Here is a 21,994-nt window from a genome sequence, read left to right as displayed (position 1 = left end):
AAACAAATATTCTAAATACGGTTGTTAGATACCTCAAGTTTGTGTAGGGGTGCATGAAACGTTGTCTAGAATCGTACTGCCCAAAATACTCAACAGTGCCGTGTGGGAGGCTTCAATTTTGCATGTGTTCGATTAGCCGATTATTATGCGATTATGCCACTATGTCAAAAAAACTAAACTCAAAACAACTAACTGAAAAATACTTTCAAAACAAAAATATTAGCAATGTGTTCAGTGGCAAATGGTGATTAATACTTTGTTAAACGCAATTGTAACACTTACCGTCTCTGGCTATCATAATGGTACATGATTGATTACATAGTGTATCGATTGATTATAAATTAATTTTATTTACAGTTAGGTATGATATTATTACGATGACTGAAATTGTATGTGACATTTATTACCAGTTTTCGTATGCGGGACGTCTGTTATATTTTTCAGTTATCGATTAATACAAAAATATAGGGAACACAGCGTCAAATCCCAGATACGATAACTTTTACAAATTAATTTTATGATTAGCATGAACGAAAATTTATACAACGACATGAACTTGTGTGGCGTAAAAATCTTTTTACAATTCATCACGTTATATTATAACAATATACGTTTACAATTCTCCAAATTGGGTATTCGAAATACAATAAAGTTTGGAAAAAAGCACAACATAATAATAACGTCGAACATAACCATAAGAAACGAGTTCATAACGAAACTTAAACTAAACTCAGATTTCACACGCAGATTTTTGAGCCATCACAACTTATTAGTGACAAACACAAAGTTAGTCATGCGCGCCGAACCAACACTGAACCAACGGAAAGTAAAACGAAAACTCACTATCGACATAATGGCATACACGTGAGTCACTGTGCACACGGTTAGGGGCTCACGAGCCGGAATCTTTAAAGAACCAGGAGTTCCAGAAGGAGCGGGCGCGCACCTTGTTGTCGGGCGGTGACCTGCGGACGGGGACTCCGGACTTTGGTTCCTTTCGTCCGCGGGCTGAGGAGGCGGATCGCACGGAGCCCTGGGAGGCAGGACGGGGTGGTCTGGGGGCTGCGCCTTTATGTGCCGTGTGGAGTGGGATGCGTGAAGGACGTCGGCGCGGCGTATCGCACAAGCGTTCGGCGGACGCGGCGCGCGGTATCGGCAGCGGCTCCATGTCTCGCATGCTGCTGTGGCGCGGGCTCGGGCTGCGACGTCCGCGCTCGAGTTTGCGGACGAGCGCGCGCGCTCCTTCCAGCTCTATGCTCTTTTCCTCTAGCTGAAATGGAAATTGAAAACTTTAGTAAGAACAAATTTTCTGGTTAGCTGGAAGAGAATGCCACATGGCATTAAGCTCGCCTGTTGTACCACTGTTTTTTATGTGTGCAATAAAGATTTTAAATAAATAAATAAATAAGAATCAAAAACATTTTGTTCAATTTTGACCACTGCACTGGTGACACTTATGAATAATAATTATGTGAAAGCAAAACCTGAAATCGATTTACTCAAGATCGATTGTACTTTCAACGTTTAAAAAATCTGTATCATGCATTTCAGCAGGCAAGTTGAAAATTTTCAATTCCATCACTTTAACCTGTACTGCAAAATCGCAAACCTTTGGTCTAACTCGATACTCTCCATACCGGTCAGACGAGTTGGGGTGACCGAATGTTCGTATAATTTGTCCCTTGACAACCATTTGTGCCTTTTACGATATCCACAAAAAGAAAGGATGGATCCCATTGTACTCTACCTTAACGACACAACATTTTTTACTCTCGATTCGCGTTTTATAAATATATCGCAGTAAATACCAAAAACTACCCTACGAGAACATGTAACATGACGTACCCTAAATTTAAGGTCTTCGTTGAGATCCCGCGCGCGCTCAAGCCTCTCTAGCAGTACCGTCCGATGCGCAGCCGCTCGTTTCAATCGGTCAACTAACACCTGGAACACAAATAATGTTAATTAGTTATCATTGTACACAAACATCAGCATGATGCTAACATTTAGAATGAAACAAATGATAAACTGCTACAACACCGAAAACATCAATGTAAAGTATTGATTAAAATGGAGCAATCTTTTCCTAAAAGCGAGTACATCTTTTTGTCTAAACCAGGGTTTCTTAACCTGGGTCAGGCAGAATTGGTAGTTCTAAGTCCATGTTAAATAATGGCTCCACTAAAAAGAACCATCATGCCAAAAAAAACAGTTGTATACTATTTTCTTGTGTAAATGGTCAAAAATATCGCTTTCAAACTTAAAAGCCGCCAAATAATGCGTTCATATTTTAAGCATTTCTATGCATCACAAATCATTTAATAACTGCTATAGTAATAACAAAATAAAGGTTCAAAAGTCGTCATTATAACTCTTCCCTTCGTCAAGAAAGAGGTAAACTGACTCATAGATAGTTGGCAAAAGTTGTGATGATATCAGAAACGCGTCCAATATCATAATATGCACATAAGCGGCAAAGGAATTCCACAAAAAAGAAATCAAAAGAGCAATTAATCGATACGTTGTCCTAGTTATCGATTGATTGAGATGATATTTACAAGATAAATTAAACAAAGAGAACTAGTGATGTCTAATATCTGCGAACGGTGTTAGTGTTACGACAAGTAAAGCGAGCATTTAACGAAGAAATGCTTATTACTCGTGATATGGCACAAATTATAGCTTGGCAGTTGGCAGTCATAATATACTTAGCCAGCGACACGATTACAGCCGCAATCAACATGATAAAACTGAATAAACTAATGATAAAATGCATTTCTATAACTACTTCACAACTATAGACATTTGATGAATAATAAATATACAATCACTGATCATACGTACGTCAAAATATATAGGAATGAAATAGATACTTGAACATGAATGATTTCACCGGCGATCCTATGAATAAATCCATTATTTATTATTTTGCTCCATTTATACCGAAAACATTGCTTATTATTAATGTAGCGCTGCTTCACACAATCTTCTTTAGTGGCTGATAAATAGTTTGTTCATAATGGACATTCAGAGAAAGGGTCTCTAAAGGTTCCAAGCCTTTTGTTGGCAAAGCATAGTCATTAAATACAGCGGCGGTGTATGGCTGTTAGCGGTGGCCTACAGAAGCGGCTATGAAGGGAGTAGGACGGCGATTAGCAGAGGTTAATCGCGTTATGACCGTTCAGCAGTTATAATAACGGACTTGGGAACTACTGCCACTCTTGGTTGCCCCACTGACTTCTTATTTCTAGGAAGTTCCAGCAATTATCCGTATTTTAAAGCGTTGCACCAACTCGAATGACTCAGGCAGAATCATTAAAATATTTTAGTGGACATAATTGAGGAAAGACCCCGTGGAACGAAATTACGACATTCAGATGTGACGTCAGTTGAATCTTATCGTTTTAGAACGCACTGATTGCATGTACGCAGTGTGTATGTATAAATAATGAATGGTTTTCATTTATGATGAGCTGGGAAAACGAACACCTGGATTACTTATTTAACCACCTTCCATCATATTCGCAATCGCAATACTAGAAAAGATTTACCAACTCTTTAATACCCTTTGCTTATGTGTGCTGGCAGGTCATGAAATACAACAATAGAATTTTATGTTACAAAATATAACTGAATATTTCGTTACTATATTCAGTGAGTATGAAAGTTTTCAGATACAAGGTGCGTATGATAAAAACTAGTAGAGATACAGATAAGGGTAAAGCGCGAGTCGAATCAGTTATGTTTCAATCAATACTGACTGACTACCCAAGCGTTCGCCACTATATTATTTAATTGGACACTTAGTTAAAAGGCCTTTCTAAAACCAAGGGCAAAGGTTCAAGTACCTAATAAAATTTAACAATATTGTGTGGTAAATTGGCTAATGTAGAAAACGTTACTCAGCGCTATCTAAATATCAGCACAAATATTTGATTAATGCAAAAATATCTGGCCTTGGTTGCGCACCACTTATCGATGTAAGTTAAAGAAAAAAATTAGGTAGTATTGTAGGTTGTATTTACAGCCAGGATTTAAGTGAACAAGGAAACGTTTAAAGCGTGATACGGTCAATCAGTATAGGCCAAGGTGTTATAGTGACGCATAAACGTTCAAATAAGGTGTTTAGGCGATGATTTTAGACGTTTGTAATAACGGAACGGTGACGCAATGGCAATATTTGCAGATAATCGCTGCCAAGGACGCCTACAGTTGCAATCGCCATTAAATGAGCATTCAAACTGCTAACAATAGAGTTACTAACTAGGATTTGGCTGTAAAGGCTTACACACACTGGATTATTGCGGATTTATATCAACTAAGCGCGAAATCAGTAAATGAAATGAAATCCAACTGTCACTTTCCCATTCTTATTAGATAAACTGTCATACCAGTGATTCTTACTTATTTTTTTTTCTTTGATTTATATGTCAATTTAATGACACAATTAATTAGGATTGGAGTAAGTAGGTACAAGTAATTGCCACTAATTGCAAGATTTTTCATTATTTCTAAATGCATTATGTGCATCAGTCATGTTTATTCGGGTTAATCGCATCGGGCAAATTGCTGTACGCATATTTATATGGTTTTCACAACAGATAATGCTCGTGTTAAATAAACATAGAATTATAGCATTTACAAACCGAGTAAGTGCAAGAAAAGTGAGGCACTTCAAACTAGACCACTGGCTTATTTTTTTTCCATACGTTCTGACAGTTGACAAAGCCAAACAATGTAAGAAGACATTGGATGGAAAATAATTTTGCCTCACTTTAGTTAGACGAAGCGCTTGCATGATAGATAGTATGAAGATTATTTATGATCATTTTGCCAAAATATGATCGTGTTTGAAGGGTCTCTTCGTTTTTACGGCTGTTTTGTGATTGCAAATCATTGCAATAACAAGGAGTTATGTTAGTGTAGTGAAGCCTTAAGAGCGGCTCGAGTGATCGCCACACTCCATTAGCCTTATTTACTGTTCCGCGTAATTTGAAGAAATCCCTCGTTACGTCACCCCGTTTGACACTGCTCGTTACTGCAAGCTTTCCTCAGCACTTGTTACCTCAGCTATTCTGCAATTAGCCATCAGGTAATTTGCGAACACAAAAAATGTGTCAAAAATTCAGTTGGGTCGTTTGCGTTTGACGTTTCGCAATTTTGTGCTCTCGTTACTATAATGATCGCGAAAATAAATCTGGGCTAGTTTGTGAAATTTATTGTGCTGGCATTTTACTGGCCATAAAGGATCTAGAATTAAGAGACAAATGACTTCGTCCATAATAACGTACCTTAGCCTCTTTCTATTTAGTCTCAAATAACTACTGCTATTTAATACTGATTGATATAATAAGCCCTTGAGAGACCTTGGGAAGTTTGACTTTCCCATTTAACACTGATCTTCCGTATAGTAGCGTGTTATTAACTGTCAAAATGTAAAGAAACGTCACGCTGAGCGCTTATAGTAGTGCACTACAAGAATTCTAGTAAACTGAAATAGGTATCGTCAAAATTGCAAAAGAGGTGACCGACGTATGCAGTAATAATCATTTAGATTACCAAATGGGTCGATAACTGTCGCGTCCAGTGCATGAAACAATTCGCGCTCCACCGTTACGTTCCATACGCTAATTGATTAACTTAAACAGCGCTGTCACGATCAGAATCGCACACTGATCAATTGTACTAACAACTTTTATTGTTGTTTGATCACGAGTCGACTCATAATTACCGAGGAACGTAGTTTCTCAATCACATCGGCTGATAAAAAATAATAAAGAAATTACAAATGCCGGTAGAGAAAATATAAAAACCGAAGATTATTTATTAATACTTTGAAGTCAGTGCGGTGCCAAATTATAAAGCTGATGTACGATATTACACATAAGAATTTGCTTTTTAGTCACTTTAGACACAAAAAGAAGGCCCGTAATATTTATTATTGTGTAACTGTTTGTTAATATTGCAATACGACATCTGTGGATTGTTTATAGTGTCTAACTAGTGAGTGAGTGATGAGAATAGGCTAGATGTCAAAATTTCAATTATTTGTCCGTCAGACAGATAATTAGAAAATATTAGAATCATATTTTTTATTTTCTTTTTCATAATTAAATAATAACAGTGCTAGGTACATCGAGTTGAAATGGCGCGTTACGTACTTACGTCACGCTTGAGTAGATTTTTTACTCAAAAGTGACGTCACGCGACATTTCAACTCAATATATATAATACTGTAATTATTCGATTATGAAAAAAAATAAAAAATATGTGTCCAATATTTTTTTATTATCTGTCTACTAAATAGAATTTCGATTTCATTACCCAGTCACATGACCCTATTGTCACTAATTTCTTCTAGACTTGCGTGGCCACCCACAGATCAGTAAAAAGTATTGTTGCGTATTTTTTTCTCAGTAAAATGCACCAAAACTGCATTATTATATTACTGCAACTGGTGTAAAAATCATATTCGATCCCATATTAGTAACATTATAAAAAGTTGTAGTATGTAAGTACCAGAATCACCCCTTTCGGATCGGACAGGTTTCTTTAGATATGTACACATTACGTACTGGCCACATCGCACTTGACGCTAACATGACACTGTGGCATGTGGTTATAATCAGATTATGTTCAAATGGCCGATACTGTAAAGACAAACCCCCAGTATGTCATAATCTAGAAAACTTATGCCCGTTTTCACCTACCCCTATGAAAACAAAATTCATATTGTGTTGCCTTAAACTTTAGCTTACTTAAAAATTAGGGATTGATGGTGAAAACGGGCACTAGTTTCTTAGAGAAACAGCAAACTCCGTTAGTAATTAGTCGGCTTCCAATTTGTATGAGGAATCATAAAGCGAAGCTCGATAAACTTTCGTCCAATAAAAAGTCGGTAATCTACGGGGTATCTTAAAAAATAAACAAAAACCAACGCCCCACTGACCTGATTCTGAACGGTGGACGTCAGCAACTGGCGTTGCAGTTCGACGGGATTGCTCTCGAGGAGAATCGCCGCGAACTTCTTGGAGTCGGGCGTGGCGACGCGTGGCGGCCGCGCGGGCGTGTCCAGCGCCGAGTCCAGGCGGCCGAGGGGAGTCCGCGGGGCCGACGCGGGGCTTCGGGCCGCCTCGGCCTCGAGCTGGGCCGCTCGCGCGAGGAGCGCGTCGCGCTCGCAGCGCAAACGTTGGAAGTCGCCGCACTCGCTGCAACCGCCGGCGGCTGCGGATTCGATAGGAATTGATATAATTTTTATTTTGCAGGCTCGTTCAGTGATTCGTCCCACAACTCGTTCCGTCCCAGTGAGACGAAACACTGAATAAAAAAAACCGTTCTGGATCCGTCCCAGAGTATTATCAAAAATGCAATAAAGAGAAGAGTGGAAAGAAAATGAAAAGAAATAATTAAACAATTAAAAGATAAAAAAGTAAAAGGTCCCCAACTCAGCATACAGCATTGTTTTTTATTGGAGCCGAGAGGCAAGTGCGGGGCGTATTCGGGGTTTTAGTTTAGCCGAGAATGAGAGAAAGATGTCAATCGTTGTTCAACTGGATTATTCTGACCAGTTGCGATGCATCGCCCCGTGACGGATATACTGAATTATATTATTATTAACTACGCAGTGCAACTGGCCACGGTTGTTGTTTACGCTGTGGTATGATGTTCCGCAATGATGGACATCAGTTGAATAGAAATCTATCAGGATTCGTTTTAAATATCGAATTCATGAAAATGTATCATCAAACGAAATAAAGGTTACCTCCGCTGAATGTAAGCATTGCGTCACCGCACCAAAAATAAGCATCAAACCAGTTTAATAATTGCATTCAGACCTACTTAAACCTTTTTTTGGGTGGACAGCCTGCAAGGTTACGCTTGCAAGCATTGACCAACATAGACTGCGCTTAAATAGAATTGCATTTCAGCGTGCATTTGTTTCAAGGTGGGGCTTTATATGGTGTTGTTTTTGGGAACCGGTCGAGTGTGGTGGATACCTGACAGGCTAAAATCAAGTGGCTGTGGGCGGGGCACATAGCTCGTAGAGACGACGCGATGGCCGTTGAGAAAGGCAGAAAAGTTCTCGAGTGGCGACCACGGGCTGGAAGACGTAGCGTGGAGAGGGCTCCTACTAGGTGGACCGACGATCTGGTAAAGGTCGTGGGAAGAGCCTGGATGCGGGGATAGGGTTGCCAGGTTCAAAAACACAAAAGCCGGACTCTGTGCTTCATTTGGCCGGACAGGCAGGACAAGACAATATTTTGCTGGACAATGGACAACACGCATAAGTTGTAATATTAAGTTAAATTATGACTTAATTTAAAGTTTAGATCACACACATTACACTAGTTTTTATTTCACCTCAATCCATCCAGTATTACCGAAGATAGAGCCTCGAGAAGTTTACGGACTTTTTAAAATTTTCAAAAATTTCCAATATTCGCGCGTGACGTCACAACATGATTTTGCAGCCCCCGCACGTTAACCCATTTACCACTTTTTGTCTTTTTCCAACTAAAATAAAATTTTACCTAACTGACAACTGTTTTTAGTTGTCATCGTTCAATCACATTTCAAACTAGGCGCTAAAAAAGTAACCATTATTATGCCACCTATTGCCAATTTTGTGCAATATGAAGCCATTTTTACATTTTTATGCACTTAAATATAAATTTTCTGGAAAAATAATTAAGTTTGTGTCTCTGTGCTCAATAACGAGTAAATAGTCCAGTTATTTGTTAATTTTTCTTGGAAAGTTTTCCGGATTTTTTGAAAATTGGTGAATAAATAGATTTCGCTATGTTCTTTCCGAATTTTGTGACCTCGTTTAAAGCGGCGCGCGCGCCCGCCTTATTGAAAAAAACCCGCTTTAAAAAATGTTTTTGACAACTACTTTTTTCATTTTATAACTTTTGGGACATAGACAAGCTAAGAAGCTTTGATAAATGTGATAAATTTCATGTAGTGCAAGTTAAATAGATTTAGAGTTGTGAAACAGTCAAATTAAAATACCTGCTAAATTGCGAGTTCTTTTTAGGGTTCCGTACCTCAAAAGGAAAAAACGGAACCCTTATAGGATCACTTTGTTGTCCGTCCGTCCGTCTGTCAAGACCCTTTATCTCAAGAACGCGTGAACGTATCAAGCTGAAATTCACATGAAATACTCAGGTCTATTGTCCCTTTAAGCTGTGAAAATATCAAACTTCTAAGCCAAGCCAATCAAAAGATACAGCCGATTATGTCGATATTTTCAACAAATTTTCGACACTCGCAAAGGAATCAAAACCTACAGGATACTTCCCGTAAACTCAGAATCTTGAAATTTGGCATAAAGCATTGTCATATAATGCAAATATAGGAAAAATTGCGAAAATTACATTTTTTTAGTTATATAATATAATAAAAATATTTTAATAAAATGAAACTTACTACCTTATTTCTCACGAACGAATAAAGGTATCAAATTGAAATTTATACCAAATACCTAGATCTATTGTCCCTTTAAGAAGTAAAAAAATCAAACTTCTAAGTTAACGCGATCAAAAGATACAGCAGTTTATACCGACACCTTAGACGAATTTCCGTCACACGCTAGGGAATCAAAACCTACAAGGTACTTCCTGTGAACTCAGAATCTTGAAATTCGGCACGAAGCAACGTTATATAGTACAGATAAAGGAAAAATTGCGAAAATGATAAATTTGAAGTTATATAAAATTTTAAATATTATTTTTGCTTACATGACATAAAATATTTTTTTAATAATTATAAACTTACTACCTACCCTTTTTCACATGAACGCGTAGAGATATTAAAGTTGAAATTCATATCAAACACTTCTTAAATCTAATTGCCTCTAAACTGTGAGAAATTCTAAATCAACGCAAAAATTCAAAACGCTGAGGTAGGTACCTACCTATAATGCAAATATAGGAAAAATAAATAAATAAAGAATAATCATACCGCATATTTTGAAATTCGCCACTACTCGCAACGGAATCAAGTAAGTAATTTGATTTAATACGTCATAAATTGTAAACCGCTACGTTTGTACGGCGGAACCCTCGGTGTGCGAGCCCGACTCGCACTTGGCCGGTTTTTTTCTTTGATCATGGCAGGACATGCTGCCGGGTGTACTAAATATGCTGAAGTATAAAAAAATTCGCGTTGCTGAAGTAAACATTTTTTTTGTCTTGTTTGTTTCTACATTACATAATTGTATCCTACTAATATTATAAATGCGAAAGTTTGGATGTCTGGAAGTTTAAAATAAAATAAAGTAATGTTTATTTCTCACCAACATAACAGATAATATTATGATAACAAACAATCAGGAAAAACAAAAAGTAAGAATGTTGGTGGGTTGATACTTGAACTAGGAAGATTCCTGTGTCTCAGGTTTGTTACTCTTTCACGCAAAAAGTACTCAACGGATTTTGTTGAAACTGTACAATATTATTGTTTTGTTTGTAACCCAGATTAACATATAGGCTATAATTTATGCCTACCTGTGACACTAAATTTCACGCGGGTGAAGCCGCAGGCAAAAGCTAGTCGTGAAATAAATAGGAAAGTTTAAGGTTCTGAAACGTGGTCGCTTACTATGGGCCTCATAAGAAGGCTCAAGGTCACCCAAAGGGTGATGGAGCGGGCTATGCTCGGGGTTTCCCTGCGTGATCGAATCAGAAATGAGGAGATCCGCAGGAGAACCAAAGTGACCGACATAGCACGCAGAATTGCTAAAATCAAGTGGCAGTGGGCGGGACACATAGCTCGTAGAGACAGACAGAGTTGGGGCAGAAAATTTCTTGAGTGGCGACCACGGGCTGGAAGACGTAGCGTGGGCAGGCCTCCTACTAGGTGGACTGACGATCTGGTAAAGGTCGCGGGAAGAACCTGAATGCGGGCAGCGCAGGACTGTTCATTATGAAAAACCTATGGAAAACCCAAAGGCCTCTCGCCTTTGTCCAGCAGTGAACGTCATTTGGCTGTAACGACGAAATAGGAAAGAATGTAACTATCAAAAATCTTCTCTAAGGCAGCATTTTTCCAATTTCGCAACGAGCGCGGCAATCACACTTAGTTAACAGACTAACAGAGAGCATAGCGAAATCTATTTTAATCACCAATTTTCCCGGAACACTTTCCAGGTAACCACGTTAATTTGTACCAAACGACTGGACTATATTAAATTGATATAAAAATTTGGGTACATCTTCTCAAAAACAAAAGAACTGGTGCTAAAAGGGTTAAGTGACGTTTTGACATTTGTAGAGGGCCTTGTAGAAGGGGAGGCTATGGTGCTGAATGTGGATTAACTCGAGTGTCATAGTAACTTATTAGACTGCTAAGCTTGATGATAAAAAGAAAAATATTTTATTCAATGTACATAGTCTGGTCATAAGTTCTGTCATATGATAATAACTTTTGAATTTTGAATGAAGGTTTCAAAAACATTTTTTACTGAATTAGAATTAAAAAGAAAAAATGTGCGATAGTTCAAATTTTATTGTATGTGTAGTGGACGCATAAAGAAGTCCGAACTGCAGTTGTCACGTTGCATTGCTACGCGCCAAAGCAGATTTTCGTTGTGCTGAAAAAGTTTAGTTTATCTTTTCATTAAATGATAGGTATAGGTACCAGAATCTCATGGCAAACAAAAATATTGAAAAAGTGTGTCTTTCATATGGCAAATGTCTATGGCTTTATTGTCACCTGTCAAAGTAAATCAAGTGAACTGTCAGTCGCTGCAGAAATTTTGTAATCTCTTCATGCCTATTTGTTATTTTTGTGAAAAAGTCGAAAAAGCTCAAGCAAGTCATATTGTTTTCAATGTGTATTGTAAAATAAGGCATAATTCAAAGTCAATCTTTGATTTTAAAGCGCGTCGTTGAGTTGACAGTAAGTTGGAGTGAAATTGGATACATTTAGTTTATTACCTAACTGCGTCAGAAGGAGGTTTTTTTTTTAAATTATTCTTATAATAGCTGCTTTATCGGGGGTTTCAGGTGTACCTCACAAATTGGTGCAGAGGAATGGTGAAAATGTTATGACCATGTAAATAAAATTGAAAAAGTTTTCATCAAGTAAGATGTAAGATAGAATAATTAAAATGGTGGAAGAGCAATTTATAATAAATACCTCTTTATCTTGATCATCTATTGAAGAAAAGTGGAATCCTTGGAATCGTTTTCTAGTTCTGAATGAAGTGATTAGTTATAAGTATGATACATAATAAAATTAGTTACATAAAGTAATATACGATTTACTTATTTTTCAAGACATTTTCCTATTATTATTACTAACGGGATTGCTACCATGTACCTTAGTTTTGAGTTTCCAATATTTCGGCACTGTTGCAAGCGCCATGGTCACGGAGTAACTGAAGAAATTAAAACCAGACATCGTTCAGATGTGCGTTCAAAAGACCTGAGATTTAAAAAAATCCCACGTTTTGTTTAAACAATAAGCGAAAAAAAAGTGACTTGAAAATGGAATACAAAATGATAAGGTATGGTAAATGATAAGTCTTTATCAATGAAGAAGCAGAAGTTCAATTTCATGTGTCCTCCATCTAGGCTAGTTTCCATCGTCCCTCATAGTTTGGCTGCGGTCTCAAATTTGGGCTTAATTGAGGTATTTTTTGGGTGAGAGGCATAAGAACTAATGCCGTTTTCAACCGACTTCAAAAAAGGAGGAGGTTCTCAATTCGACCCGAATGTTTTTTTTTTCTATGTTTGTTACGCGATAACTCCGCCAATTATGAACCGATTTGAACAAATCTTTTTTCGGCGTATAGGTAATACCTCAAGGGTGGTCCCATTTAAATTTAATAACAGAAAAAACAACCCCCAAGGGTGGAAAATTGGGGATGAACTTTTTTATACGCAATATCTCCGCCGATTATAAATCAATTTGAACGATTATTTTTTTGTTGAATAGGTATTATCAAAAGGGTGGTTTCATGCGAATTTGAAGAAAATATTTCACCCCCAAGGGTGGAAAATTGGGGTTGAACTTTTTTATACGCAATATTTTTAATTTTTAGTTTTTTTTTGTGTTCACGCATTTGAAGTCGGTTTTATTTTTTTTTAAAGTTAATTATATATCAAAAATTCATACTTTTAGGTAATCAACCAGGTGCAAAGTATTTCCTTGTATGTTAGTCTGCCACTCTTTAGTAAGTCCCGAAATCCCCGCTTCGGCTCCCCTACTAACCATTCTAACCATTGTACACAGATAATATCTTACATGCAGCTTTTCATGTTACTACGTCACATTTTCAAAATCCGCGCGGAAAATCGCTCCTAGCGGAAGAGCGCACTTTGAGCTTGAATATTTCAGTCATTTTTAAAGATATCAAAAAAGTAAAAATACAGTATTCATTCTAATTTTTTGTAGTTTTTTTTTGCATCTTCAACAAAAATTGTGCGCCATGTCCATTCCCTAAAAGGCCAAACATGTCCGGCTTTGGTGGAGCATTTTGCCGCATCACTGTACACATGTGGTATGCAGCGCCGCAATACGGCACCGTCTCGCTCAATCGAAGTGCTGTGTGCCTGCGGTGCGGCGCCGGAACGCACCGTCTGGCATATCATTGATTTTTAAATGCAGGACGCCGCAGTGACATCGCTCCGGCGCCGCGCCGCGACCGCACCTCACCGTGTGGCTTCTCCCTTACCTGACAGGGCTCTTGCGAAGGATTCCTCCGCGGTGTCTGCGGAATGTCGCTCGTCGAGCTCGCCTCGGAGAAGCTCGGCCTCGTCTCGCAGACGGACGCCTTTGCGCTGGATGACGTCGAGCAGCGCCCACAACTCGTCCTCCAGCGGCCGCGAGCGCGTGGCCGAGGCTGACGCTGATGCTGACGAGGAGTGCGCGTCTTTCCCGCAGGACGTCTCCGTGCTGAAGCCGGAGTCCTGTTGAAGAAGTGGAGATATTCTTGTATTTTCTTACGGACTGAAGACATACTTGACATAGCTTAATGGGTTGTTGACACCATTAACCAAGAGTTCTACCTCTACAAACTCAGTTTTCAATTGACATGGCACCCGGCACCTGCATGCACTGTTCATAATAGCTTTCGATACAGAACAGCGTTCTGCTCACTCAAGAGCAGGGTAAGCAAGACGAAAATCGTGTAGCGCAAGCCCGTGCGCCCGTTGTGGACGCACCTTTAGAGCTGGAGGAGATTCGGGATGTCTTGACCCGGCTGATAGTATCAACTACCCAATATTCATCACACATTGCAGACGATCTACCGCGCTCCAATTGCGCGAAGCACTTAGGCGTGGACCCGGCTAATTATGTCAAGTTCCAAGGTTACACGTAGCTGGTCCAAGTTTCAGTAAACAAACTTTCCTGGACAGAGGGCGGCTTGGCTCGCGAGGCGTCCCCGCCAGTCCCAGTCACAACGCGCGCCGCTGGCCGGCGTCGACGGCGGCATCTTAGAGCTATCCTGCTCACTCAAGAGCAGTGAGCAGGATGACAAGAGTGCCACGCGGACCCGTCTGGACGCACCACGCACCTTTAGAGCGCAGGTTCGGGAAAGTCTCTCTCGACCCAGTTAACATCAGACGTTGTGGACGATCCACCGCGCCCTAATCGCGCGAGGCTCATAAGCATGGACAGTGGACACGGAATATACATCACACGTTACGCGAATCTGGACCCAGTTGTATAGACACAAGAACCATTCTCACCTGAACAGAGGGCTGCGGCTTGGCGCGCGTGGCGTCCCCGCCGCCGCCGGCCAGCTTGCGGCGCACGCGCACGCCGGGCTCCCAGTCGCGCCGCGCGCCGCTGGCCGGCGTCGACGGCGGCATCTTATTGCTATCCTGCTCACTCAAGAGCTGGGTGAGCAGGATGACAGGAGTGCCACGCGGGCCCGTATGGATTCACCTTTAGAGCGCAGGTTCAGGAAAGTCTCGACTCGGTTAACATCAGACGTTGAGGACGATCTACCGCACTCCAATCGCGCGATACACTTACTCGTAAGCGTGGACAGTGGACACGGCTAATGATGTCAACTTCCCAACATACAAAGGTTACGCGAATCTGGTCCTATAATATTGCTATCCTGCTCACTCAAGAGCTGGATGAGCAGGGTGACAGGAGTGCCACGCGGACCCATGTGGTAGCACCACGCACCTTTAGAGCGCAGGTTCGGGAAAGTCTCGACCCGGTTAATGGTACATCAGACATTGTGGACGATCCACCGCGCTCCAATCGCGCGAGGCACTTACTCGTAGGCGTGGACAGTGGGCACAGCTAATGATGTCAACTTCCCAACATACAAAGGTTACGCGAATCTGGTCCTATAATATTGCTCTCCTGCTCACTCAAGAGCAGGATGACAGGAGTGCCACGCGGACCCGTGTGGTCGCACCACGCACCTTTAGAGCGCAGGTTCGGGAACATCAGACGTTGTGGAAGATCCACCGCGCTCCAATAGCGCGAGGTACTTAGGCGTGAACAGTGGGCACAGCTAATGACGTCAACTTTCCAACATACAAAGGTTACGCGAATCTGGTCCCAGTTGTATAGACACAAGAACCATTCTCACCTGGACAGAGGGCTGCGGCTTGGCGCGCGTGGCGTCCCCGCCGCCGCCGGCCAGCTTGCGGCGCACGCGCACGCCGGGCTCCCAGTCGCGCCGCGCGCCGCTGGCCGGCGTCGACGGCGGCATCTTAGAGCTATCTTGCTCACTCAAGAGCAGAGTGAGCAGGATGACAAGAGTGCCACGCGGACCCGTGTGGTCGCACCACGCACCTTTAGAGCGCAGGTTCGGGAAAGTCTCGACTCGGTTAACATCAGACGTTGAGGACGATCCACAGCGCCCTAATCGCGCGAGGCTCATAAGCATGGACGTTACGCGAATCTGGACCCAGTTGTATAGGCACAAGAACCATTCTCACCTGGACAGAGGGCTGCGGCTTGGCGCGCGTGGCGTCCCCGCCGCCGCCGGCCAGCTTGCGGCGCACGCGCACGCCGGGCTCCCAGTCGCGCCGCGCGCCGCTGGCCGGCGTCGACGGCGGCATCTTATTGCTGTCCTGCTCACTCAAGAGCTGGGTGAGCAGGGTGACAGGAGTGCCACGCGGACCCATGTGGTCGCACCACGCACCTTTAGAGCGCAGGTTCGGGAAAGTCTCTCTCGACCCAGTTAACATCAGACGTTGTGGACGATCCACCGCGCCCTAATCGCGCGAGGCTCATAAGCATAGACAGTGGACACGGCTAATGATGTCAACTTCCCAATATACATCACACGTTACGCGAATCTAGTCCCAGTTGTATAGGAAGAACCATTCTCACCTGGACAGAGGGCTGCGGCTTGGCGCGCGTTGCGTCCCCGCCACCGCCGGCCAACTTGCGGCGCCGACGGCGGCATCTTAGAGCTATCTTGCTCACTCAAGAGCAGAGTGAGCAGGATGACACGAGTGCCACGCGGACCCGTGTGGTCGCACCACGCACCTTTAGAGCGCAGGTTCGGGAAAGTCTCGACCCGGTTAACATCAGACGTTGTGGACGATCCACCGCGCCCTAATCGCGCGAGGCTCATAAGCATAGACAGTGGACACGGCTAATGATGTCAACTTCCCAACATACAAAGGTCACACGAATTTGGACCCAGTTGTATAGGCACAAGAACCATTCTCACCTGGACAGAGGGCTGCGGCTTGGCGCGCGTGGCGTCCCCGCCGCCGCCGGCCAGCTTGCGGCGCACGCGCACGCCGGGCTCCCAGTCGCGCCGCGCGCCGCTGGCCGGCGTCGACGGCGGCATCTTAGAGCTATCCTGCTCACTCAAGAGCAGAGTGAGCAGGATGACAAGACTGTCACGCGGACCCGTCTGGACGCACCTCTAGAGCGTAGGTTCAGGAAAGTCTCGACTCGGTTAACATCAGACGTTGAGGACGATCTACCGCACTCCAATCGCGCGAGACACTCGTAAGGCCTCAGCCTCGAACTTAGCGGGCAGCGGGGCGGGAACGGCGGCGGCGCGGGAGCGGGGCGGGCAACGCAGACCCGTTCTCGAAACAAGCGGGCAGCTCGCGCGGCGCTTTAGCGGCGAAATGTTGTGTTCGGGGTTGTGTTGTCGAGATATTTGTTTTTATTCGCAAACGAAATGTCTGAACAACGGCGACAATTTTATTTCGATTCAAATTTATTCCTAACGCTCGATTTATTGTGGGCAAAAGAAGGAGTGCGCTGCCCGCTCGTTGCCCGCTCCCTCGCCGCTGCCCGCTCGTTGCCCGCTCCGGCGCCGCTCCCGCGCCGCTGTTTTCGAGAACCGGTCTATTTGATTTTACGCATAAGATCCTGCCGCTCCCGCGCCGCCGCCGCCGCCGCCCCGCTGCCCGCTAAGTTCGAGGCTGAGGCCTAAGCGTGGACAGTGGACACGGCTAATGATGTCAACTTCCCAACATACAAAGGTTACGCGAATCTGGTCCTATAATATTGCTATCCTGCTCACTCAAGAGCTGGGTGAGCAGGGTGACAGGAGTGTCACGCGGACCCGTCTGGACGCACCTTTAGAGCGCAAGTTCGGGAAAGTCTCGACCCGGTTAATGGTACATCAGACATTGTGGACGATCCACCGCGCTCCAATCGCGCGAGGCCCTTACTCGTGGGCGTGGACAGGGGCACAGCTAATGATGTCAACTTCCCAACATACAAAGGTTACGCGAATCTGGTCCTATAATATTGCTATCCTGCTCACTCAAGAGCTGGGTGAGCAGGATGACAGGAGTGCCACGCGGAACCGTGTGGTCGCACCACGCACCTTTAGAGCGCAGGTTCGGGAACATCAGACGTTGTGGAAGATCCACCGCGCTCCAATCGCGCGAGGCACTTATTCGTAAGCGTGGACAGTGGACACGACTAATGGTGTCAACTTCCCAACACACAAAGGTTACACGAATCTGGACCCAGTTGTATAGGCACAAGAACCATTCTCACCTGGACAGAGGGCTGCGGCTTGGCGCGCGTGGCGTCCCCGCCGCCGCCGGCCAGCTTGCGGCGCACGCGCACGCCGGGCTCCCAGTCGCGCCGCGCGCCGCTGGCCGGCGTCGACCTCGGCATCTTATTGCTGTCCTGCTCACTCAAGAGTAGAGTGAGCAGGATGACAAGAGTGTCACGCGGACCCGTCTGGACGCACCTTTAGAGCGCAAGTTCGGGAAAGTCTCGACCCGGTTAATGGTACATCAGACATTGTGGACGATCCACCGCGCTCCAATCGCGCGAGGCCCTTACTCGTGGGCGTGGACAGTGGGCACAGCTAATGATGTCAACTTCCCAACATACAAAGGTTACGCGAATCTGGTCCTATAATATTGCTATCCTGCTCACTCAAGAGCTGGGTGAGCAGGATGACAGGAGTGCCACGCGGAACCGTGTGGTCGCACCACGCACCTTTAGAGCGCAGGTTCGGGAACATCAGACGTTGTGGAAGATCCACCGCGCTCCAATCGCGCGAGGCACTTATTCGTAAGCGTGGACAGTGGACACGACTAATGGTGTCAACTTCCCAACACACAAAGGTTACACGAATCTGGACCCAGTTGTATAGGCACAAGAACCATTCTCACCTGGACAGAGGGCTGCGGCTTGGCGCGCGTGGCGTCCCCGCCGCCGCCGGCCAGCTTGCGGCGCACGCGCACGCCGGGCTCCCAGTCGCGCCGCGCGCCGCTGGCCGGCGTCGACCTCGGCATCTTATTGCTGTCCTGCTCACTCAAGAGTAGAGTGAGCAGGATGACAAGAGTGTCACGCGGACCCGTCTGGACGCACCTTTAGAGCGCAAGTTCGGGAAAGTCTCGACCCGGTTAACATCAGACGTTGTGGACGATCTACCGCACTCCAATCGCGCGAGAAACTTACTCGTCAGCGTGGACAGTGGACACGGCTAATGATGTCAACTTCCTAACATACAAAGGTCACACGAATCTGGTCCCAGTCGTATAGACACAAGAACCATTCTCACCTGGACAGAGGGCTGCGGCTTGGCGCGCGTGGCCTTACTCGTAGGCATGGACACAGCTAATGACGTCAACTTCCCAACATACAAAGATTACACGAATCTGGTCCCAGTTGTATAGGCACAAGAACCATTCTCACCTGGACAGAGGGCTGCGGCTTGGCGCGCGTGGCGTCCCCGCCGCCGCCGGCCAGCTTGCGGCGCACGCGCACGCCGGGCTCCCAGTCGCGCCGCGCGCCGCTGGCCGGCGTCGACGGCGGCATCTTAGAGCGCAGGTTCGGGAAGGTCTCGATGACGAGATCGCGAAACTCGAGTAGGGCGCCGACCTCATTCTGGAGTTCCTGCGGGATGCAGACTGGTTGAGACAAAGTTGGAAATATGTGTCAATATTCCAGATACAAAGCCAACTTTATTAGACTAACACATAGCTTTTGACTATCCATTTGTAACCCGCTAATGTGAGAAAACACCTCTTAAATATGCTGAACATGTACTTGAACAAATGGAATATTATCAGTCTTCCTATAGGCTCTACAATCTAGAAGCTGTACTTTCCTATATCTACTGTTATTGCGAGTGCCCACAACTTTCCATGTACGACTGTGAAAATCGTTTATCAACTAGCCGTATTGTCATGATAATAATTGTCATGTGTCTCTACGAACTACTTAAGGTTTATCGAAAACGGCCCCTTTCCCTAAGTGATGCTTTTACATCACGTTCAGCAAACGTGTCAGTTCGGCAGGTCATTGAGAGCTCAACAACTAAAGTTGGACAGGCACGTCAGAATTAATCATAGTCAACGCTTGACAGGTGTTGATGGGAAAAGTTAAACTGACTCCGTCCGTGATATTGGCGGTCTTGAACGAGACAGGTCAAGGGAAATAGTACACAACTTCACATTGTAGTTTTCAGCACATGTACACTTTAATTAGCTGTTACAAAACAACCTGTACGGTGTGCAGTTAATTAATCATTTGAGTTTATCTAATGCGGCATTCGCACGCTTTGAAATTGATCTCGCAGAATTACGACTTGCATTCAGCTCGAAGCGAGGTGTGCTACATACATTGTATACGTCTACAGATATTTATTACTCTCCGACTTACAACTGAATCTAGTAACTTGGGAAATTCTTTAGGCGACTCCGTAAACATTCTTAAAACATTTTTAATTCTACTTGCTTTAGGTCAATGTTGTGGCTTTGTTAATGTGAATGATAGGTAGGGGTACCAAATAAAGACTTGAGGCCGTGGCCGGGAATCGCTCCATTTTGGGAAGCTTCAAGATTCTAAATGCCTATTGTCTTTAATAATCTCGTATTACGAAGCGACAGACGCCTAAAAGTTTGTTCAAAACTGTAGGCTGAGTTTCAATATTTAGACCACTCACAAGTTTATATCCCTTCTTGAAATTATATTCACTTGCGCGTCATTCCAAGACTTGAGTCAAAAGTTCTGAAACTTAACTTCCTAACTATAAATTTTTGTTGCAAGATAGCTTCTTATTACAAGTACGCAAGATTTACCAAGCAAGTTGTAGCAAGCTGAAGTGGCAATGGGCAGGGCACATAGTACCCAGAACTGACGGCCGATGGAGCAGCAAGGTTCTGGACTGGCCACGTTACGGAAAACGCAGCGTGTGACGTCCACCCACAGTGTTCCGACGACTTCATAAAGGTCGCAGAAAGGCGCAGTGGACCACGACCTCATAAAGAATCCCTTCTTTATGAGGTCGCGATGAATGCAGGCCACAGGGCGATGAGAAAATCATTGGGGAGGCCTATGTTCAGCAGTGGACGTCCTGTGGCTGAAATGATGATGAGGATCTGATGAAGATGTACCAACCTGTAGAGCAACGAAGGACTTAGCCTGCTCCGAGATGAGGTAGTGGAAGGGTCCGGGGGGCGAGCGCAGCTGGAGGCACTCCATGCCCGACCCGCCCGAGCCTCCGCTGGCGCTGTCTGCACCGCCCGTCTGGAAACAACGGTACACTGGTTAGATTTTTATAAAAGGAAAGGTAAAAACAAGATTTAATACGATCAAAAATGACAATTTCCTGTAGTCAATTAGTGAGTTACTCTCTGGTTACTACTCCTACAGTAGAGGCTAAATGACCTGATGATGATCAAAATGTACGAAGGGTATTCATTCACAACTTTTCATATGATTCCCATAAACTAGACTTGGTAGATTTGGTCGTTAATGTAACCATGACAATCAGATTTATACCGCTGGTATTGCTACTACTCCACGTTCCATCTATTTTGGTGATGTTTCACTACTCATCGTTCCAATTTTAATTCCTTTGAAAGAACTCTTCCTCTTGGTGTAGTCAAGTTTTTCCTTATCAATTCGTTATGGGTAATATAAGTTTATGTAGCCAACAGAACTGATTTAAAGATAAATGTGCCTACAACTGCCCATCAGTCGGTCATGAATGACACGAGGGTCACAAGTGATAATGTATTGGCCCAGTTAACCGGCACAAGACCGGCATAGCTAATGACGCTGCGTTCGTGACAACTCCTATTACCAATGTTAAAGCAATTTTCCGCAAATCCAATCAAATGATTAACTCCGTCCACCAACCTGTTGACCTGAGCGAACATAAACAAGATGGATGATGACAGCACAAGACTTAGTAAAGACAGCCATGAAATTATTAAAACTGCCTTTTTTGTTCATGTACTAGCGACCAGATCATTGTACGTAAATAAGGATATAGCGTGATGATAAATAAACTGAATAACATAATTGGCACAACTAAATTGAACGATGCTATAATGAGTACATAGCAAAAAATTCTAGAAACAAAGCAATAAAAACTAGTTTTAACAACATTTATGAAGCAGTCGCAACATTTTTTTTACAGATTCCTAGCACTGCTTGTATAAGTAAAGGGCTTAGCGTAATAGCTTTAAAGTTACATAAGGGCATAAGAAGGTAACCTTAGTAATACATATTACTCCAGAGAGCATCGCAATGTGGCCAAGATTCTTCAGGAATGTTGGCAAAGGGACTC

At 43.6% G+C, this 21,994-nt stretch overlaps 1 protein-coding gene across 1 annotated transcript; it reads right to left on the bottom strand.

Moving 5' to 3' along the window:
* Positions 1–883: 883 nt before the first annotated feature.
* LOC135072831 (uncharacterized) lies at positions 884–15,685 on the bottom strand. Its single transcript, XM_063966870.1, has 5 exons — positions 15,563–15,685; positions 13,682–13,916; positions 6,950–7,224; positions 1,846–1,944; positions 884–1,270 (listed from the first exon to the last, which is right to left on the bottom strand). Exons 1-5 carry the CDS (start codon positions 15,683–15,685, stop codon positions 893–895), a joined length of 1,110 nt encoding a protein of 369 aa, XP_063822940.1. The 3' UTR covers positions 884–892.
* Between the last annotated feature and the right edge of the window lie 6,309 nt (positions 15,686–21,994).

Source organism: Ostrinia nubilalis, chromosome 6 (assembly GCF_963855985.1).
Source record: "Ostrinia nubilalis chromosome 6, ilOstNubi1.1, whole genome shotgun sequence".
Lineage (NCBI taxonomy): Eukaryota > Metazoa > Arthropoda > Insecta > Lepidoptera > Crambidae > Ostrinia > Ostrinia nubilalis.
This window is presented reverse-complemented; position numbering and strand designations above follow the sequence as displayed.